The sequence below is a fragment of the Carassius auratus genome, chromosome 44 (genome assembly GCF_003368295.1).
Source record: "Carassius auratus strain Wakin chromosome 44, ASM336829v1, whole genome shotgun sequence".
Taxonomy (NCBI): Eukaryota; Metazoa; Chordata; class Actinopteri; order Cypriniformes; family Cyprinidae; genus Carassius; species Carassius auratus.
Genome location: NC_039286.1, coordinates 4,683,029 through 4,704,255, shown reverse-complemented (window position 1 = coordinate 4,704,255; position 21,227 = coordinate 4,683,029). Strand labels below are relative to the sequence as shown.

The window sequence follows — 21,227 nt, the reverse complement described above, 5'->3', positions numbered from 1 at the left end:
CGATGGTCTTTACACTCTTCGGTCTTCACACGAGGAGGGCTTATCTCGAGGGCTGCCGCGGATATGACTCGCTGAACGTACTCATGCCGGTGTGATTGTATTAAAATTTATAAAATATTAATCGGCTATTTTTTTGTCTTTTGGAAGCTGCATTCAGCTTGGTTCCCTTCTGTTATAAGCAGTGGTGGACGAAGTACACAAGTCAAGTACTTGAGTAAAAGTACAGATACATATAATAAAATATTACTCCAGTAAAAGTACTCCTTTTTCAATCTTACTCAAGTGAAAGTACAAAAGTACTCGATTTTTTATGTACTTAAGTAAAAAAGTAATGAAAGATAGATGTTTGCAATTTTATATAGGCTACTTAATTTAATTTTATATTAGCACATATTCTTTTTATAATCCTACTGCTCAAAATACCCGGGGTTTTTTCCAAAATAACCACTATATGGAGTCAAGATATATTTTTGTTGTTGATATGGACTACGCTGATGAGAGTGATGTTAACTTTGAAGCTTACACTGTGATGTACCTGAGAGAAAACAGAGATGACCATCTGATTTTCACCAGTAAGAACAAAGTATTTTAAAGTTTGTTGTTTTACAGAACATCAAAGTTACAGTACAGACCAAAAGTTTGGACACACCTTCTCATTCAAAGAGGTTTCTTTATTTTCATGACTATGAAAATTGTAGAGTCACACTGAAGGCATCAAGGGTTATTTGACCAAGAAGGAGAGTGATGGGGTGCTGCGCCAGATGACCTGGCCTCCACAGTCACCGGACCTGAACCCAGTCGAGATGGTTTAGGGGTGAGCTGGACCGCAGACAGAAGACAAAAGGGCCAACAAGTGCTAAGCATCTCTCAGGGAACTCCTTCAAGACTGTTGGAAGACCATTTCAGGTGACTACCTCTTGAAGCTCATCAAGAGAATGCCAAGAGTGTGCAAAGCAGTGTAATCAAAGCTAAAGGTGGCTACTTTGAAGAACCTATATGACATATTTTCAGTTGTTTCACACTTTTTTGTTATGTATATAATTCCACATGTGTTAATTCATAGTTTTGATGCCTTCAGTGTGAATCTACAATTTTCATAGTCATGAAAATAAAGAAAACTCTTTGAATGAGAAGGTGTGTCCAAACTTTTGGTCTGTACTGTATATATGACATGATAATAAGGCCTGAAGTTAGGAAGAACATTAAGGAAAATATAATTATATTTTCATAATGATTTTTTCTTTCTCAAACCTTGTCTGTGGTTTAAAAACACCCCTGGCCAAACGGGGTGCATCTCTTCCCACTTTGATAATTACTGTAGTTACCATGTTCTGAACATCACATCCTTTCTTTTCTACCCAGGTGTAATCTACATATATATATATATATATATATATATATATATATATATATATATATATATATATATATATATATATATATATATATATAAAGGTGGTTGAATAAAAATATTTGGACATTATAAAAAATTAAAAATCTTAGCTAGACAGTTAGCATCAGCTAACAATATTTACTTATTTTCAGTACGGTTATGAATAAACATTTATGTCTGTCTACTCTTCTAGTTAATCCAAACAATATGTATAACGTTACTGTTGATAAACAATATAAAAACAGACGTCACATAGGACATTTTAATAAAACTGTTTAACATTAGGGCAGCGGGGAATTTGAACGTGCATAAGTTATTGTATTTAATCTGTGTTATTTAAAGTATTTTTTTTTTTTTTTTTTACGTAAAATTGATGCGTCTGCACTCGAGCATTTCAGTGGGCTTAAACAGATCACTTTTTACAGCGGATTTAGTTCCCAAACAACTGACAATTTTGACCTAAATATGATTTTCAGTTACAATAATTAATCCTAAATTTCGACATTAATAACTTACTTTTAGCAACATCAGACGCACGCGCGCTCACAAGATCTCCCGGTTCTTACTTCTGGAGACTCGCACTAAACGGTTCATTTGAATCAGTGAGTGGTCGACTCCAGAACAGCTGCTGCAATCGATTCATTCTAACTCCTAAACGAATCATTTGGTGCGATTCACGATCCGATTTAAAAGTTTATTTTGAAAAGACTCAGTTCGTTCATGATGAATCAGACACCGCTTCTGCGTGTCGGAGCACGTGATATATTATAGGGAGTAACGATATGTTTTATGAAATGTAGTGAAGTAAAAAGTACGATTTTATGGTTTGGAATGTAGTGAAGTAAAAGTAAAAGTCACTCAAAATAAAAACTACTCCAGTAAAGTACAGATACTTGAAAAATGTACTTAAGTACAGTAACGAAGTAAAGCTACTCCGTTACTGTCCACCACTGGTTATAAGTCACACGTACAACAAACTAATGTCACAGTATGGTGTCCTATACTGTAATCGAATGTAGCCCACGTTATTACCTGTTGAACAGTAGACAGCACACGCGGTGTTCATCTAATAAAAATCTTCATCGCTAGCAAATAATAGCCTTTGCAGATTTTCTTTCAATTCAGTGTAGTTCCATAGCCACGTTTTCAACGCTGCTGATGTTAAACGTTACAACTCTGAGTGAACCGCTTCAGACGCTCAGCGCGTGCGGCAGGGAACTGAATGACTCATTCAAACTGATTCATGAACCAATTCACTCGTTTGTCAATTGGTTTGATCAAGCCTTTGAACAGAATTGACTCAAAAGAATGAATCATTTGCGAATGAATCATTTGCGAATGAATCATTTGCGAATGAATCATTTGCGAATGAGCATCGCTCACTTCTCATTGTCCAGAGAAAAGTAGACGGCGTGTTTGGAATAAACTGAAGCATTTATAACATTTATTGCATTAAGATAAAGTAACGAGAAGAGCGTCACACACAGTAACGAAGTAAAAGTACTGATTTCCCTCCAAAAATTTACTCAAGTAAGAGTAAGTACCCATCTTTAAATATACTCCAACAGTATTAGTTACCCCAAAAAATTACTCAAGTAAATGTAACAAAGTAAATGTAACTCGTTACTACCCACCTCTGCCAATCAGTCTGCACTGCACTAAATGAAATTGAACACACCTAATGTAAACATGGTAGATGACGTCCGGATCGCATTTATACTTAATGCGATCAGGCTATTGAGTGTGTATTCTTTTAGCACTCCTTAAGTAAGTAGGCTGCTTATTGAAACGAAATAGGCCTACCATTGAGTAGGCTATACGGTTTCAAACGCAGTCACTGTTTTTATGGAAGTATCATTAAATCTTTTGCTTACTCATTTCGTTCAAAAACATGTTAATTCAGGAAGGAAACACCGTAGTGTTGTTCTGAGACACATAAATGTTCTGCTGTTGCTTTGTTTGGAGCTATTTCATTTACAAAACAAAGAGAAGGCAAATTGTGACAAAAATGTTACTCACTCAGTTAACTTCTTGTTTGATCCTTGTTGATCCTGGAACAACATTACAATCAACCAATCAGAATTGAGATATAACTTTTCAGGAAATATCTGTTTTAGGCTTAGAATCAACCTGAGGTGCTTCACCCTTGTTAATCAGCTATCATTTCCCACTGATTTTAAGAATAAATTATGGGTAGGGTTTGGTTTAGAGGTAGGGATTGGGCTAAGTCTATATTTTTTAACAATAATGTTGATCCAAGGGTCATCATCAAATGTTGATCCAGGAACATGTCTTACTTGGCAAAATCATGGCGACCAACTTTTGTATATTGCGCACACATGCTAAAAATGGGAAACAGAAGTCTTGCTTGTGTGATATTAATTATTATTATATATATATATATATATATATATATATATATATATATATATATATATATATATATAAATAGAAAAAAAAAAACTCATATGCAGTAGGTATTCTGAAGTGATGTAAGCCAGCCGACAGCAACACCACTTAACCCTTTAGGCCACTTAACCCTTTAGGTTTATTCCCAACGCTTTCGATTTTGACATCTTAATTTTAAAACGCTATATCTTAAAATTTATAAAAGATAGAGACTTTCTGTCAATTATAAAAATATTAAGGATGACCCAATGTTTATGTAGGGATTACATTTTCCCATCTAATTTGCATATTATGACGTCATATGGGGGTGGCCATCTTGAATTATAGAATTTTCATGAAAAGTCACGTGTTTAAATAATAAAATGCAGCACTTCTTTCTCCCAAAAAATGTCCCTCACCTTCTGTGTGCTATATTGCACAATACTGAATGCTCAGGTAAATAGTAAGTAGTAAACAAACTGTGTAAATCATTACTAATAAATGGTAGAAACAAACCGAATGCATGTAGCGGTTGGGATTTTCAATTTACTACATACAGCAGGCACTCAGATTCCATGTATGGGGCACATATATATTATTCATATGACACACAAACACGAGTACACAAGACCTGTTTAGTTCAAAAGCCTCTGCTTCTGCTACGAGCAGCGCGGCCAGATCAGCCTTGCGCACACGCAGAGTGTGCACAGCTCGGACTACTGTCAGTATCATTGCAACTCCCCACCTTGCCTCCTAACTGTCCTATGAATACTTCGACCTCGTCTAACATATCCAGTGGCATTAGACAAACTCTCCACTAGAATACTGTCACCACGATCGCGGAGAGGTGCGGTCAGAAGACAAATATACGTGTCTAACGCGGTAAAAAATCTCCCGCCTCGTCCCCGCAACAATAACACGCCTGCTAATTTCGCGATGAACACTACGACCCCTGCAAACATTGTTCACACCTCTGACATTTGGCAAAGGACCATTTACATTGGGCAAAGGATTCACCATTTGCGCTTGGTGTAGGGCTATACTTTCACTTTCAGTATCACCGTCATCTTCTGAATGCAGATATTCCCCTTCAGAATCAGTGTCCGCGAATAGAAGTCCCAACACCTCAATGCGGCTTTATTGAAGCTTTATTGATGCCATTAGATAATAATAATAATGATAATAATAATAATCTAATGCCAATACTTGCTGACGTTGACAATATTGGCCAGATAAAATGGCTCACTCTCACACTAGCTTTTTTTTTCGCACTGATTCAATGCGATCTAGCTCGAAGATTTTGTATAGGAGCTGTGATATATTCCAAGTTTACATTTTGAGACTATAGAGATTCCGTAGCTGTGTGCTGGGAATGTTGGGTAATGTTCGGGGGCGCGCTCTGCGCAGTCTAAAAAAATAGACAGAGTAAAGCTGTGGTCTAAAGACAGACATTCCGTCTCTTGTGTCTTTTTTGAAGAGATACATCACAGAAAATTGGCGACGAGGATAAAGTCTTGTTCACATTATGGCGCTTATTGGAAATATTAGCGAGTTTGTTTCCGAAAGCAGAGTCTTGGTCGGCTTATATTGAACGGCTTGAACAGTTCTTCAAGGCGAACGACATAAGCGAAGGGAAACAGGTTGCGACGCTGTTGAGTGTGATGGGAGCAACTACCTACAGTTTACTGAGGAACTTGGTGCAACCAGAGAAGCCAAAGGATAAGTCTTACAAAGACATTGTGGACACTTTAAAGAATCATTTTGAGCCAAAGCCGTTGCTGATTGCTGAAAGATTCCGTTTTAATCATTGCAATCAAAGAGCTGATGAGATGGTGATGGAATATGCAGCAGAGCTGAAACAGTGCGCTGTGAGTTGTGAGTTCGGAGCAACACTAGACGAGGCATCGCGTGACCGTTTCGTAAGTGGAATCCGCAACGAAGCCTGCCAACGGCGACTGTTGTCTGAATCTAATCTGACGTTCGCACGTGCGTTTGAGATCGCATTGAGTATGGAGAGCAAAGAGCAAAGAGCTTTTGGGAAATGTAAAGACTTGTTAACCAACGACAGGATTCTGGTGCATTATGATCCAAGTCTACCACTCACCTTGGCTTGCGATCCTTCAGCATATGGAATTGGAGCTGTTTTGCAACACACCATGCCCACTGGAGAGGAACGTCCTGTAGCTTATGCCTCACGAACTCTGTCCCCTGCGGAGAAAAAGTATTCACAAATCGAGAAAGAGGGGTTGGCGCTCATTTTTGGAGTAAAAAAATTTCACCAATATTTGTGGGGAAGGAAATTCAAGATGGTGACTGACCATAAACCTTTGCTGACTTTGTTTGGAGAGCATAAAAGTCTACCCACCATGGCAGCGGCCAGGATTCAAAGATGGGCAATCATCCTCTCAGCTTATGACTACTACATTGAATACTGTCCCTCAGAGAAACACGGTAATGAACATAGTATGTTTTGGAGGGATGGCCATTGGATGTGGATGAAAGTTTGAAAGCTTACCACTCACGCAGATATGAATTGTCTGCAGAGAGAGGATGCGTGCTCTGGGGCACAAGGGTGATAATACCTGATAAACTGAGAGAAACTGTACTGAAAGAACTGCATGTCGGTCATCAAGGGATCGTAAAGATGAAAACTCTTGCCCGCAAATATGTGTGGTGGCCTAAAGTGGATGCAGATCTGGAGCGGGTTAGCAGAGCTTGTGAGCCATGCCAGATGGAACAAAAGGCTCCACGACAGGTTCCGTTACAACCTTGGGAATTTCCTGGTCAAAGCTGGAAAAGAATACACATAGACTTTGCTGGTCCTTTTCTAGGACACACATTTATGATACTTGTGGACACATACTCGAAGTGGCTGGAGGTGTATAGAATGTCTAATATCACCTCACAAACTACCATCGCAAGACTGAAGAGGTTGTTTGCGGCATACAGACTTCCAGAGCAAATTGTCACTGACAATGGAACACAATTTACATCTGAGGAGTTCAAAAACTTCATGCAGCTAAATGACATTCTTCATACAACGAGTGCACCAGGTCATCCGGCTACCAACGGCCTAGCAGAAAGGTATGTGCAGACATTTAAAAGCGGAATGAAGAAACTTGCACACTTGACAATGGACTTGGAAGATAAGATCTCTCTTTTCTTAATGCAGTATCGCACCACTCCAAACTGCACTACAGGCCAATCGCCAGCAGATCTTTTTCTTAATAGGCATGTGCGCACTCGCCTGGACTTTATTCATCCAGATGTCACTGTTGCTGTTCGCAGGAAGCAATACCTGCAAAAGTACTATCATGACCAATGTGCTGTGGAGAGGTCTTTTTCTGCAAAGGACGCAGTGTATCTCCGTAACACCACAGGAGGAGGGAACAAATGGATTCCAGGTGTGATAGTAAAACAAACCGGGCCAGTGTCTTACAAAGTTCAGGGATGAGACTCAGATGTCACTTTCAGGAGACATGGTGACCAATTGAGACCCCGGGTTGTGGAGGATGAGCTGGTTAAAGAGACTGACTGTTCAGGGACTGACACTCCGATCCAAACCCGAGCTCCCGAGGGGGAAAAACAAGCAGTCCCTGAGCCTTCTCAAGAGGACTGTGGAGGGGTTACAGGGGTGGCTCAGAGTCCACGCCGCTCATCCAGAAGTAGAAAGCCACCAAAACGTTTGGATCTGTAATTCATTAGACATACACCCATTGCAATAGCACTACGGGATGATGTTTTTCTGATGTTCTGACGTTGTTTTTGGAAAGAAGAAAGTAACTGTTATGTTGTTGGTTATGCCGATAATGTTTTGTGCCATGCAAGGGTTCAGGTGAATCTGAATGTTTGTTGTTTCAAAGGGGGGTAATGTGATGTATTCCAAGTTAACATTTTGAGACTATAGAGATTCCGTAGCTGTGTGCTGGGAATGTTGGGTAATGTTCGGGGGCGCGCTCTGCGCAGTCTAAAAAAATAGAGAAAGCTGTGGTCTAAAGACAGACATTACGTCTCTTGTGTCTTCTTTGAAGAGATACATCACAGGAGCATGGCGTTTTTTTGAGTCAGAGATGAAGTATTACATGTCTGCTATCTGGTGCAGGGGAGGTCGCATGAAATATTTGACAAAATCGGCCGTTTTATTCTGTGCCGCATCATGTCGAGTAAACTCAAGAGGGTTAACTTTTAAGGCCAGTATACTTTGTTTTTATGGGTACAAAATGGTCCACTGGGTGTAGTACACTGTATGCATAATGTGTCACACACACTATATCCATTCTAAGTTAGTTTATAGTAGATTTAATATTATAATTTTGTTCATGTTTAATGATTGGTTAACAATTTTCGGTCAGGAAAATTAACCAAAACAAACATACTTTGAAACATTAAGTTGCTTTTGCACTAATCTATTGTTCTACATGTGGCAACACTTGTCCATGCTGTTGTTTCACAGTAGAAAATGAAACTAAGAGAGAAAACAACATCAAAATAGACAAAAACAACAGACGTCCGCATTGACAAGCACTTGTGTGAGGGGTTTATGAGAGAGCTTTCATTTAAAAGAGTACAAGAACATTTTATCAACTATTTATAGAAAAATAGAACAGATGCTGTACAAACATGAAGCTTTATAGAGTGCAAGTGCCAACCACCATGGTATTTGGAACAAGGTTTTGAGTTTAATTCCCAAGAAATGGATGAATTTATAAAATGTAAACCTTGGATGCAGTTGAAATTGAGAATGAAAAACAAAAAGTTTCTATCCTATGTTACTTTTTGTTTTGACAGGGAACTTACTAAGCTGAGGACCTTTGGTCTGTAAGAGCAGATCTGTCAATGGCTTCACAGACCATAAACTTCATCACTTGGAATGTTAATGGACTTAGAAGACAAAGAGATCAGAAATTTCAAGAACTACAAAATGCTGACGTTGTTTTTTTACAAGAGACACACATTGGAGTAGGAGATATTATAGAACTCTATAAAGATGAGTGGCATATTTTCTACACAAAGTACACCTCCTCCAGCAAGGGAACAGCCATACTAGTGAGGAAAAGCCTAGATTTTGAACACATAAGCGATGAAAAGGATAACTGTGGAGCCTATGTTGTGCTGAAATGCAAACTGAAAGGTCAGCCATACACTCTGGTTAGTGTTTACAACCATCACACAGACACAAAAACCCTTGATAAACTTTCAAGGTACCTGCAGTCAATGACCACAGGACTGCTGGTGATCGGTGGAGATTTCAACACAGCTCTGAATAGGTTCATTGACAAAAAATGGAACAAGATTACAAAGAGTACTCATAGTAAATTGCTTTTATTTGTGGAGAAGTTCATGAAATCTCTTCAGCTGGTTGATATCTGGAGAAGAAAAAACCCCATGAAGCAGGATTATACGTACTACATAAGAGACTCCCCTGTGTCCAGACTGGATTACTTCTTCATTCCAGAAGAATGTATGTGGCGTGTAAAAAGTTGTGATATAAGAGATTTAGAAATGAATGAAAACAAAGACCACCAGCCTGTGTTTCTAGAGGCAAACATTTCTGCAATACCTTTTCATAAAGTTTGCCAGACACAATCAGTCTCCCAATGGCGGAATTTAAAAAAGGATCTGACATGTGAGACAAGTTCATTACTGGGTGAAGAAAGCCCACATGCAGTCAGTGAGGTTGATATTGTGTCAGCTGTTAATTCTCTTCAAGTGTCAGACACACCGAGACCAGACGGCATCCCAGTTTCCTTCTACAAAGACAACATGCAGGATTTAATTCCATTCATAAAGATGATCTATGACAGAATCCACAGAGGTGTGTTTAACTGCTCTGAGAAACTCTTTAATGAAACTGTGAAAAGTCAACATGATGATAGTCAACACTTCTTTAACGTGGACTTCCTTATCATTGCAACTATTCTGGCAAAACGTCTTGAAGATGTCATGGAGTCTCTTCCAAAAGGGCAAATACCAAAAGATTCGGCTACTCTCATGATCACTCCCAAAACACATTATGCTTTAATAAGTTTAAGTCATATTAAGGATGAGCTGGAACAGCACAAAAATTCAAACCCGACTCTGAGCCAGGATCTTCTCATAATAGAAAACCTCCTCAATGATGCAGAAGAAGATTTTTCAGTGGAGAAATACAAAGTGCTGCATCAGAGTTGCCCTTTGACCCCAGGACTCATTACACTTGCTCTGAAAAGCTATGCCTCACAGTTATTTGACAATTTAGAAAACTTTGGGATTTTTATTTTCAAACAAAGTGTGATAGTTTGCTTTCAACCTGAGGACCTAGATAACGTCAAAGCTACTGTGAAGAACAGTGTTAGTGATGTATATGAAATGGAGATATTATCCAGAGGAAATGGTGAACTGCTTCAATTAAACTGCTCAGGAAACGATTTTAAGGATGAAGACTCTAATGACTGGTACATAGATACATTTCAGAAGAACGAAGAAAAATCAGCAGAAATTTGCACTCAATTAGATGAAAGGGATGCTGGGACTGAATGTGATGAAAATGAATCAATGGATGTTGATTTAAGGTGAGGAGAATGAAAAAGGATATGACATTTGGACAGAGAAAGGAGTCTGAGCACACTGGTTAAAATCTTTGCTAAATTCAGACCTTTCCCATATACATAAAAGCCTATGCTTTAAACAAATGCAGGTTAGGAAATACAGTCATTCCATAGTGACTTGCAGTCCTTGTGTTTTGTTCAGGAGAAAAAAATGATGAACTGGAGCAGAAAATTTTTCCCCAATGTTCCCAGTTGTAGAAGTAGCATTATGAGACAAACTGTGTACATAACTGGTTCTGCTTAAACACAATATTCTGCTACAGAAATAAAGGTGACTTGACTTGTTACTCATCATAATGTACATAAGGAAATACCATATCTACTGATTTGCGACAGTAGCTCTGTACATATGTATGGGGACCATAATTAGTGAAGCTGTAGCCTACATTGTTTAATTTGTGCTTTAATTTATATATATACACCGGTATATATATATATTTTTTTTTTTACTTTTTACTGTTTTATAGATCAGCCATTTGTGGAGCCCCAAAAGAAGAGATGGAAGCATATCATGGGATGAAGAAGAATACACCTCCACTGCTTCCTGTCCCATCACAATCTAGAACAAGTAAGAAAAAACATGATCAACTTCAATATGTTCTTTCCCCTCCAGGACTTTCCATTGACCCTACAATGGTTAGCCAAGGTATAAAGATGAAAGTGAAAATAAAAATCATTGTACTCTCTATGATTAAGAACAAATACTGAATGGTAATTCATTCTCTGATAGGTATTAAAAGAAAACGAGATCACGAATCATCTGACATGAATATAGAGCCACCACTGACAACAGGCAAGTAAAATCTAATTCATGTCCACCTCTAAATTCTTATGCTTTGGAACAATTTGCCAGTGGCTATGCAATAATTATCATCTCTTAAAGGAACACTCCACTTTTTTGAAAATAGGCTAATTTTCCTACTCCCCTAGAGTTAAACAGTTGAGTTTTACTGTTCTTGAATCCATTCAGCCGTTCTCTGGGTCTGGCGGTAGCACTTTTAGCTTAGCTTAGCATAGATAATTGGATCTGATTGGACCATTAGCATCTTGCTCAAAAATTACCAAAGAGTTTTTATATTTTTTCCTATTTGATTGTTCTGTAGTTACATTGTGTACTAAAAACAATGGAAAATGAAAAGTTGTGATTTTCTAGGCTGATATGGGTGTGCTGCTCTGCCTTTGAGAAACTCGTGAGCTCAGACAGGCCGATCTGGAATCTTCCTCTTATTTCATCATAAGGGGAAAGGTTACCTCACCTTTCTCTACTTTGCTCACCCAAACATTTACATTTAATTCAGTTGCAAATTTGCAATGTCAACACAGGCTTTACCAACAGATTTTTACCATATGGATTCAACAGCATCGCCTCAAACAGTGAGTAACAGTGTTCATTAAAGGGGGGGTGAAATGCTATTTCATGCATACTGAGTTTTTTACACTGTTAAAGAGTTGGATTCCCATGCTAAACATGGACAAAGTTTCAAAAATTAAGTTGTACGTTTGAAGGAGTATTTCTGTTCCAAAAATACTCCTTCCGGTTTGTCACAAGTTTCGGAAAGTTTTTTTCGAGTATGGCTCTGTGTGACGTTAGATGGAGCAAAATTTCCTTATATGGGTCCTAAGGGCACGTCTGCCGGAAGAGCGCGTGCTCCCGTATAGCAGAGCACTGATAGCACAACAGACGTTCACTGATCAGAGCGAGAGCGTCGCGAAATGTCACAAAAGGGCAAGACAACCCTGCACAGATTACCAAAAAAAACAGCATTAAGGGACCAGTGGATGGAGTTTATTTTTACAGAGCATCAACGGAGTTGTTCAAGTGTTTGTGTTTGTTCCCTGCATTTCGAAGATGCTTGTTTTACAAAAAAGGTCCAGTTTGACGCCGGATTTGCACATCGTTTATTTCTTAAGGATAATTCAGTCCCAACTAAAAAGATCGTGTGTTGGAACCGCATGCGGAGAGTAAAACTGATTCAAATATCTCTGTGTTGTTAACTTAGCTATCAGCGCGTAAGCACATCAAGTAAACAACATGCGATGTTGTCATCAAACTGCACTTTCCACATGTACAGCTTAAAAAAAAAAAAAAAAAAAAAAAGACGACAAAGTGGAACTTATTCATTTTCCAAAACCGCTAAGCAAATATATACAGTTTCAGTACATACCACATAGAGACGTTGTTGCTGATGCTGCTCTTGTTAAATTTCAGCCTCTGGATCTGATTCTGGATCATAAATATACGCTGAATCTGACTGTTAGCCATGGTTTGTTTTGGTTGGTTTTGTCCTCACGGTAAAGTCACAGCTTCCAAACACTCTCAACGCAAAAGCCTACTGGCGCTCGTGATTCTTTAGCTCCGCCCACACGTCACGCCTCCAGCCGGTCGTGTTTTTCCGGGAAAAATCGGTACAGACTATTTTTCTCTTATGAATATAATAAAACTAAAGACTTTTTGGAGTTATGAAGGATGCAGTACTACTCTATAGGTACTCAAGATTAACAGGATATTGAGTGAAAACGAGCATTTCAACCCCCCTTAATGCCTGACCTGTGATCAGTGATTTCTGATGTGTAGCTAATTATTCAAGTTCACACAGAATTTCTTTCTAAATAATTTAATATTATTTATGCATCAGTGAACAAGCCAGTGACTAAACGATCAACTTCACGTGGTTTCTCTTATTAGCATAGCAGGAAACAAATCTGTTATTTAAATTTTGATTAAACTACTGAGAGTGATTAAAGAAGCTCCCTTTATATTGTTCGGAGCTGTCAATCACACTTCCGTATATCTGCACACTTGCCCAAACTGCCGTTATAATGAATGATGCTGTTATTCTGTACAACGAAGCTCTTACTGTATTCATGTTATTATTGTGTTTGCTATTAGAATCAGAATCACAATCACAATCAGAAAGAGCTTTATTGCCAAGTATGCTTACGCATACAAGAAATGTGTTTTAGTGACATAAGCTTCCAGTACACAGAGACAACAACACACAAAAAAAAAAAAAAAAAAAAAAAAAAAGAGAGATGTACAAATTGCCAAATAAATAAGTGTATAAACAATTGTGCTATAAATGATAATGGAATAGGATTTAGTGAGATGCAGGAATGTTCTAGGATGGAGGGTTAACAAATAAATATAAGGATATTGCACGTTTATAAGCAAGTAGAGAACATTTAACTGTTCATGAGGTAGATTGCCTGGGGGAAGAAACTGTTCTTGTGCCTTGCTGTTTTGCCGGCCAGATGGCAAAAGTTCAAAGATGGGGTGACTTGGATGTGAGGGATCCAGAGTGATTTTCTGAGCCCTTTTCCCCACTATGGATGTATACAGTTCTTGAAGGGTGGGCAGGGGAGCACCAGTAATCCTTTCAGCTGTCCGAACAGTTCTCTGTAGTCTTCTGATGTCTGATTTTGTTGCTGAACCAAACCAGACAGTTATTGAAGTACAGAGGACAGACTCAATGACGGCCGAGTAGAACTGTTTTAGCAGCTCCTGTGGCAGGTTAAAGCTGGCGAAGGAAATACAACCTTTGCTGGGCCTTTTTAACAATGGAGTCAATGTGATTGTCCCACTTCAGGTCCTGAGAGATAGTGGTTCCCAGGAATCTGAATGACTCCACTGCAGTCACAGTGCTGTTCATGATGGTGAGTGGGGAAAGTGCAGGTGGGTTTCTCCTAAAGTCCACGATCATCTCCTCTGTTTTGAGCGTGTTCAGCTCCAGGTTGTTAAGACTGCACCAGACAGCCAGCTGCTCAACCTCTTTTCTGTAAGCAGACTCATCACCATCCTGGATGAGGCCGATGAGTTGTGGTGAAAGCATTTTGTGAGAGAAAATGCGTTGCAATGACGAGATCACTGCATTCACGCGATAAACAGACTCTGTCTACTCAATGCTCATCACTGCAGCCTTTCATGTGATGAGAAAAGATAAAAAAAATAATGCTATAATCAACACTTACATGATTCATTAATCTCGACTGCTGTAATAGTAAAAAAAAAAAAACATAGTAAAAGTATTTGAGAGGGGTTCTCAAGCATTTCCAATGCAAAGATGTCAGCCAATCACAACAGTTGAGTCTCACAGCAGACACGCCCCTTCAAACAGAGCCTTCAAGCCAGAGGACTAAAATCAGGATATAAAAATGCCTTTTATTTTTACATTTTAAATGTAAAAATCATACTAACATTATAAGAACACCTCAGGAAACATTAAAAAAGCATTTAAAAAAGAAAATAATCCACATCATGGGTTCTTTAACTTTACATTTTATGTTGGTCTTATTATACGATGTAACTACAGAAGAGTCAAGTTTTAAATAGGAAAAATATAAAAACTCTTTGGTCATTTTTGAGCGAGATGCAAATGTTCCAATCAGATTCAGTGATCTATGCTAAGCTAAGCTATAAGTGCTACCGCCAGACCCGGAGATTCAAGAACAGTAAAACTCAACTGTTTAGCTCTAGGGTTGTTCGAAAATTGACCTATTTAAAAAAAAAAAAAAAAGAGGTTCCTTTAATGAATTTAAGAAGCAGTTAAAAAGTTTTTTTTTTCATTAGTCTTTGATCAGGGATGAGTGATCAGGTATTGTTGCTGTAGTTACCCTTTTGGGACTGTCTTGTATCTTGTGTATTGATGATTTTTCATGGATATTTATTATCTGCTATTCAATTCTTTTAATTGAACTTACTATACAGACCTTTGGGCAACTTGGATTTGGAATGTCGCATCCACCCATTTTTTAAATCATTTTTCATATATCATATTCCAGTATCTCAAGCATAGAACATGCCTGTGTAATTCTCTTCTTTGCTGTTCACAGATATGATCATGGAGAATGCTAGACAAATTCTGAAAAGAGTCGCTAAAAACTCCGATCAAATCAATATAGGCAGCAGGAAGAAGGCAACCATAGGGATTTTTGGAAAATCAGGAGAAGGAAAGAGTTCCCTTTTAAGTGCAGTCTTGGGGAAAAAGAATCTCTTACCGTCTGGTTGTTTTGGTGCCTGTACAGCTGTTGTTACTCAGGTGGAAGCCAATCTGAATGACTCCAACTACAAAGCAGAGATCGAACTCTTTTCTCAAGAGGTTTCCTCATTTATCCTACCAAGCCTTTAAATAGAGCTCTTTATAAATATGTAAATTAATAAGACTGTAGAGCAGTGATCCTCAAATCTGGCTCGTGAGATCCACTTTCCTGCAGAGTTTAGCTCCAACCCTAACCAAACAAACCTACCTATGATTTTCTAATGATCCTGAAGAAATTGATTAGTCTGTTTGATTAGCGTTAGAGCAATACTCTCCAGGAAAGTGGATCTCGCGAGCCAGATTTGAGGATCACTGCTGTTGGGAATGGAACAAAGCCTAATTTTTCTCTATACTGTGTGTTGTGTACCTCTGCAGGAATGGGAGAATGAGCTCAAAGATCTTTTCATAAATATAAAAGATGACAGTGAGGACAGGAATGAGGACTTGTTTGAAATTGCTAAAGAAAAGATCAAAGCACTGTACGGAGTTGATGCAAACAAGAAAACGTTAGAAGAGCTCAAGAATAATAAAAAATTTGCTGAGATTAAAACTTTTTTGTCTATCAGTAAGAAAATAATCTCAAACAGTAATGTAAGTTTTAAGAGACAGTTTAATATTTAACATACATTATTAATATGCTTTTCATCTAAGTTAAAGCTATGTATTATCTCAACAGCTTTCTGAATTTACCAACGATGTTGCCAGTTACATACAACACAGTGAGTTACGTCCTGGTGACTGGTACTGGCCGCTTGTGAAAAGTGTGACGATCATGATACCAGACTGTCGTGAACTCCTGGAACACATTGTGCTTCTTGATCTTCCTGGGACTGGAGACTGCAACAAGATTAGAGATGACCTGTGGAAATCTGTAAATATATTTCTACACTCTTTACAAAGAAACATTTTACCATATATATTGTAGAAGCACACATCAAATCTATTGTGCCTCTGTGAAACATAACTATGTCTACTAACCAGGGCCGGCGATATCTATAGCAGAGCAGTAATAGCTTTTTAATAGCTCATGTAATTTGCAATCACATGATTCTAATAATGTGCAAAATTCAGATGGAGGGCAGGAAGTGAAAAGCAGAATGGAAGAGATGGAGGAAAGTTCGTAGTGTATTGTTTTAGCGTGTGGCAGAAAATTACAGTTTTAGTAGCAGTAGCAGTCCAAGTAAGCCATGGAATAAAATAATTTTTAAAAAAGGGAATCTTTTATATTTCATATTTTTGCTCTTTTTTTTTTTTTGCAATTCCTAAATTATATCTAGTCATTCTCTAATTTTCCCTCGGCTCTGAATCATGAGTTTATAATCCCACACTTCTTGCTTGTTTCCCTCACAATTGACCTACTCGCAACTGTTAAGTTAAATTTAGTTATAAACTATAAAATAGTTATAAACTAGGATATATACGTTTGCATTTGCGAGGGGAAAAAAAGGCAGAAGTGAGAGATAAAATAGGTTAATGTTATAGATTTAAATTGTAGTCAATTTTATTCTGTAACTGCAGGTTTCATGTCCCTGTGAAATGCATATGAATGTTATGAATACCTATTGTTTAAATCAAATTTATGCTTTAAGCGTAGGGTAATCATAGCAGGATTTTCATTTACTGAAGTGGTATTTAGGAACTGTGAATAAATTGCTGAACAAAATAATAATATTATGTATATAATAACATCCCCAACAAACAAAAAGAGATTACCTTAGATAAAGTTTGATTATGATTATGTTTGATTACTATATACATTAGGCTACCTGTTTAAGTTTTGGACACATTGCTATTTTTAATATTTGAAAGAATTCTCTTATGCTCAGCAAGACTGCATTTATTTGATAAAAATACAGGGAAATAAAAACAGTAATACTATGCAATGATGCATTAAAATTATAAAAAGTGATAGTAAAGACTTGCATATATATATATATATTTTTATTTTTTTATTTTTTTCGTTTATTGGACAATTGTATTTATTAGATTTTTAAACAACTTTTTATTATTAAGAAAATCATGAAAGAAGTATCACTGGTTATAAAATTAATATTAAGCAGCAAAAATTGATAATAAATCATATTAGAATAATTTCTGAATGGTCATGTGACAATGAAGACTGGAGTAATGACTGATGAAAATTCAGCTTTGTAATGTATCCAGTCTTTTGTCTGGTACTGTTTTTAAAAAAATACAATATTTAGAATTAAAAGTATAAATAAAAAGGTTAGCAATGTTTGTTATTGGGGGTAGGGGACTCCAACAAGAATTTTGCCTAGGGCTTCCAAATGTCTAGAACTGGCCCTGCTCTTAACACCCTATTTTACATCCTGTAGAAACTGAGGGAGTGCTCTTCTGTGTGGATTGTAAGTGATATCAAACGAGCCACCACTGACAGAGATCCCTGGGGGATATTAAAGCACTGCATTGAAGAACTGGGACCGGGAGGAAAATGCAAAAAGATCAACTTCATCTGTACAAAGACTGATGATATCAATACAGAAGCCTATATTAGGTATATTGTGAATATTATAGGAAATGAAGGGATGGGAAGTGGTCTAATTCTGAGTCTAAAGCATGCAACACAACTTTTTATTATTCTTTTTCAGATGTGCAAATCTCAAAATAGACACAATCTCTGAAGACAAGGTTTGCAATGTATAAGGACAATACTATCAGTGTTTCTGTAGTATGGCCCCTTTGTTTTCATAGACCAGTATATAATTTAGCTGTCAGTTTTCCCAGTAAGTCTTTGCTGTTGGTGTTACTTATGTCAGTGAGAGCTAATATCACTGTAACTGCAATTTAATGATTATTATAATTTACTGAGATGAAAAGAAGAATCTGTATAATATAAAATCAACTCATGAATCACATTTTACAATAGACCTATATTCATGCATACATACATACATACATACATACATATGTGTGTGTTTATTTAATTTTGAATATTTTTTTTAAGGGAAAAACATGCATACTTCATAGAAATGATCAGGCCAAGACAATAGTCAAAGAAAAGTTTGAAGATTCTGAAATCAAGGTATTCATTCTTTCCTAATTTTCTTTGTTATCATTACCTTTTTAAAAACTCTATTGAGGGTTCTTTCTTTTCTTTTTAGAAAATATTCATTACTGACAATCAGTTTCAAGTTTTCACTGTAAGTTCCAATGCGTTCTTTGACCACAGTTTAAATCTGGAATCAAGTGAAACAGGTAAACTATCCTCTCTCTACTACTTTAATTGTACCACTTTATTTATTCATGTCAACAAAAATAAAAACACTGACAAAATAAGTCCAAATCACATCCTTGTGTTTATTTATAGAAATCCCAAAGTTGCAAGATGATCTGAGGAATCTTAACAAGAGCATTAACAGAGAACTGACTAGAGATTATGTCAATAAAGTAAAGGGAACTTTGCTCTTAATTCAAAGTGGCCAGCTGGATCCAGACAAGAAAATGGTATGAGTTAGAATTACAAATTACTAGAATTAGAATCTTCAGAATACTGGCATTGTGTATTATTCTGTAATTCACTGCTGTTGTATGGATGTCTTTTAGATTGAAATGAAAGTCAACACCCTTACAAAATTTGAGGAGAATCTAAGGAAGTCACTAATTGAACTGGACAAATATTTTGACAACATTTCTAATGTTCTGGAGCAACATCTCTCAAATGGAGTGGACGAATCTGTGCAATTATGTGTTGCTTCCACAAAGGCAATGATAGCACCTGTGAGTGTGATTCAAATTATCTTGCATAATCACTGTTTTCTTGTCCTTTTAACAGTGTGTGTGTGTGTGTGTGTGTTTTCATTACTCAGAATAAAGATGGAAGGGGTTTCCATAAAATCCTTGGAGCTTTGTGCAAAAACTATGGATGCTATTGGTCAAAAAATCGGGATGTAGTTCGAGACCTGAACAAAACTTTGGCCAAGTATTTGCACAAACACATTGATGAGGATTTCTATCAAATTTTTCCGTAAGTTCTGTTTTATCATTCCTTTTCTAGCCTCTCTTTGTGGAGTTTAGAATAAAATTCAATAAAATAAATAAACTCCTGCATTAACGTGATCAAGTAAAGATGTGTACTTTTAAATAACATTGTTGATAATTATATTGTTGCCATTTTGTTTACAAATTATTATAATTAAATTGGTGCATACACTCTGTAAAGGAAAGATAAATGATTTGCCCACCTTCCAAGTACTTTCTGATTTTTTGTTAATTTGTCATATGACAGCAGCATATGTTAAACACTAGCAATATAAAGCAAACTTTGTGTGTTCTTTCCCATTGTTATTTCCTTCCAGTAATTCTCAGATATCAGATATATATACAGACTATATTCTGTTCAATGGTTATAAAATAAACTCTAAATTGATTATTGATTTATTTTTTTGGCTGCAGTGTGACTGGGAAAACAGGGAAGTCAGTGCAGGAACAGATTGATAAATTCAGTATCATCCAGAGTGACTCTGCTTACCCCAGCTGTGACATACTAGATAACATTCAAAACTTCATCAAAATAGAGGTGAGTTCAGCTGTCCTCTTGGGAACACTAATGGGTCACACTCTGCCCCTGATCCTCAATGTCTGTCATCTGTTGAAATCTGTTGGTGCTTTTCCACTGCCTGGTACAGCTCGCTTTTGGGGGCGTTTAACTATAGAACTAAGTACCCGGTACTTTTTTTAGCACCACCTCACTTGAGATTCCAAGTGAACCATATACCCATACTAAAATGTGACATGTAAACACTGCAGATCTCTGATTGGTAAGAGAGAAGACCAGCATGATTTGATTTATGACACGAGACACTAAACCCAGATTTAAATCGTCAGAAATAGCCACTGCAGTATCATTTGTTCACACAACCTTTGCATTCAACTTGAAGAAATGAATGGCTGTATCGTGGCACAAATATAATGATCAGTCTATAATCCCACCCACTGTGAAGCGGTACTAAACTTCAGTAGAAAAGCAAACCCAGCCAAAGTGAAGCAAGCCGTGCAGAGCGGAGTCAAACCACACAGTGGAAAATGTGAATGCTCATTCCTTTTAATTAAGCAGGCTGTTTTTATAAACCAGTAAGCAGTGAAATACACCAAACAAACTTTTAATGTAGGACTGAAATAAGCAGGGGACTTGATTTTTGACGTTTTGGTGTTTTTTTCCCTTTTGAAAGGAAACCAAACTGAAGGAAGCACTCAACAGAGACATTGTTGACATGAAGATGGACATCTACTCATCAATCAAAATAACCATTTTGAATCAAATGGCTTCTTGCTATCAGCGTAAACTAGCATTAAGAGTTACAATTGATAATCAGTTATTTATTTTAAGTAAATTATATCCTGCATGAAACAAAAGCCACTCAGCATGTCACAAAATACATTTCATTCACAAAACACACATCCAGGAATTGATAGATTTCCTTGTTCTGAAGTGTCTTAATGAGAAAGAAAATGAATGAACACTGAGTGTTGTTTATTTTAGAAGCTGCAGCTGTGACAGGAATAGGATCCATGAAGATGAGGCAAGAACTGTTAATATCCACAGTCGATAAAATAAAACAAGACATGTTCAACGAAGCAAAAGTGGAAGTGCTAAAAAAGTTGAATAACTTGAAGGTACAGATCTCACATTAATTAAGACGCTAATATATCGAACTGTACAATGACTAAAGTCAAATGGAATCTTCTTGTTTCTTTCTAAAGCTGGACATAAAGAGTGCTCTTGAAACCGGACTACAGGAAGCAATAGAACGCTCAAAATCAAAAACCAGCAACAATAAACGGAAGGGTAAAAATTTCCCCACA

General features: G+C 37.2%; 2 protein-coding genes across 12 annotated transcripts in view; both read left to right on the top strand.

Annotated features, from left to right (window-relative positions):
- The window catches only part of LOC113062213 (nuclear GTPase SLIP-GC-like), a 37,442-nt gene that overhangs the window by 14,373 nt on the left and 1,842 nt on the right, over positions 1–21,227 (top strand). For 2 of the 11 annotated variants that reach the window (XM_026231895.1, XM_026231894.1), the window contains 17 exons: positions 8,570–10,332; positions 10,836–11,014; positions 11,099–11,161; positions 15,199–15,464; positions 15,780–15,995; positions 16,081–16,275; positions 17,741–17,919; positions 18,014–18,053; positions 18,370–18,447; positions 18,527–18,620; positions 18,733–18,869; positions 18,969–19,142; positions 19,232–19,389; positions 19,818–19,941; positions 20,594–20,702; positions 20,905–21,038; positions 21,126–21,210. In XM_026231895.1, the coding sequence (XP_026087680.1) occupies positions 8,618–10,332; positions 10,836–11,014; positions 11,099–11,161; positions 15,199–15,464; positions 15,780–15,995; positions 16,081–16,275; positions 17,741–17,919; positions 18,014–18,053; positions 18,370–18,447; positions 18,527–18,620; positions 18,733–18,869; positions 18,969–19,142; positions 19,232–19,389; positions 19,818–19,941; positions 20,594–20,702; positions 20,905–21,038; positions 21,126–21,210 (3,946 nt within the window). In that variant the 5' untranslated portion in view covers positions 8,570–8,617. The remainder of the gene's footprint in view (positions 1–8,569; positions 10,333–10,835; positions 11,015–11,098; positions 11,162–15,198; positions 15,465–15,779; positions 15,996–16,080; positions 16,276–17,740; positions 17,920–18,013; positions 18,054–18,369; positions 18,448–18,526; positions 18,621–18,732; positions 18,870–18,968; positions 19,143–19,231; positions 19,390–19,817; positions 19,942–20,593; positions 20,703–20,904; positions 21,039–21,125; positions 21,211–21,227) is intronic. The other 9 variants (XM_026231905.1, XM_026231903.1, XM_026231902.1 and 6 more) reach the window with 7 other exon arrangements.
- Positions 4,999–8,561, top strand: LOC113062217 (uncharacterized protein K02A2.6-like). Its single transcript, XM_026231919.1, has one exon. The coding sequence runs from the start codon at positions 6,426–6,428 to the stop codon at positions 7,233–7,235; it is 810 nt and encodes a 269-aa protein (XP_026087704.1). The 5' UTR covers positions 4,999–6,425; the 3' UTR covers positions 7,236–8,561.

Coding starts and splice junctions, on each gene's coding strand:
- LOC113062217 (XM_026231919.1), top strand. CDS start 6,426: ATGAAAACTCTTGCCCGCAAATATGTGTGGTGGCCTAAAGTGGATGCA.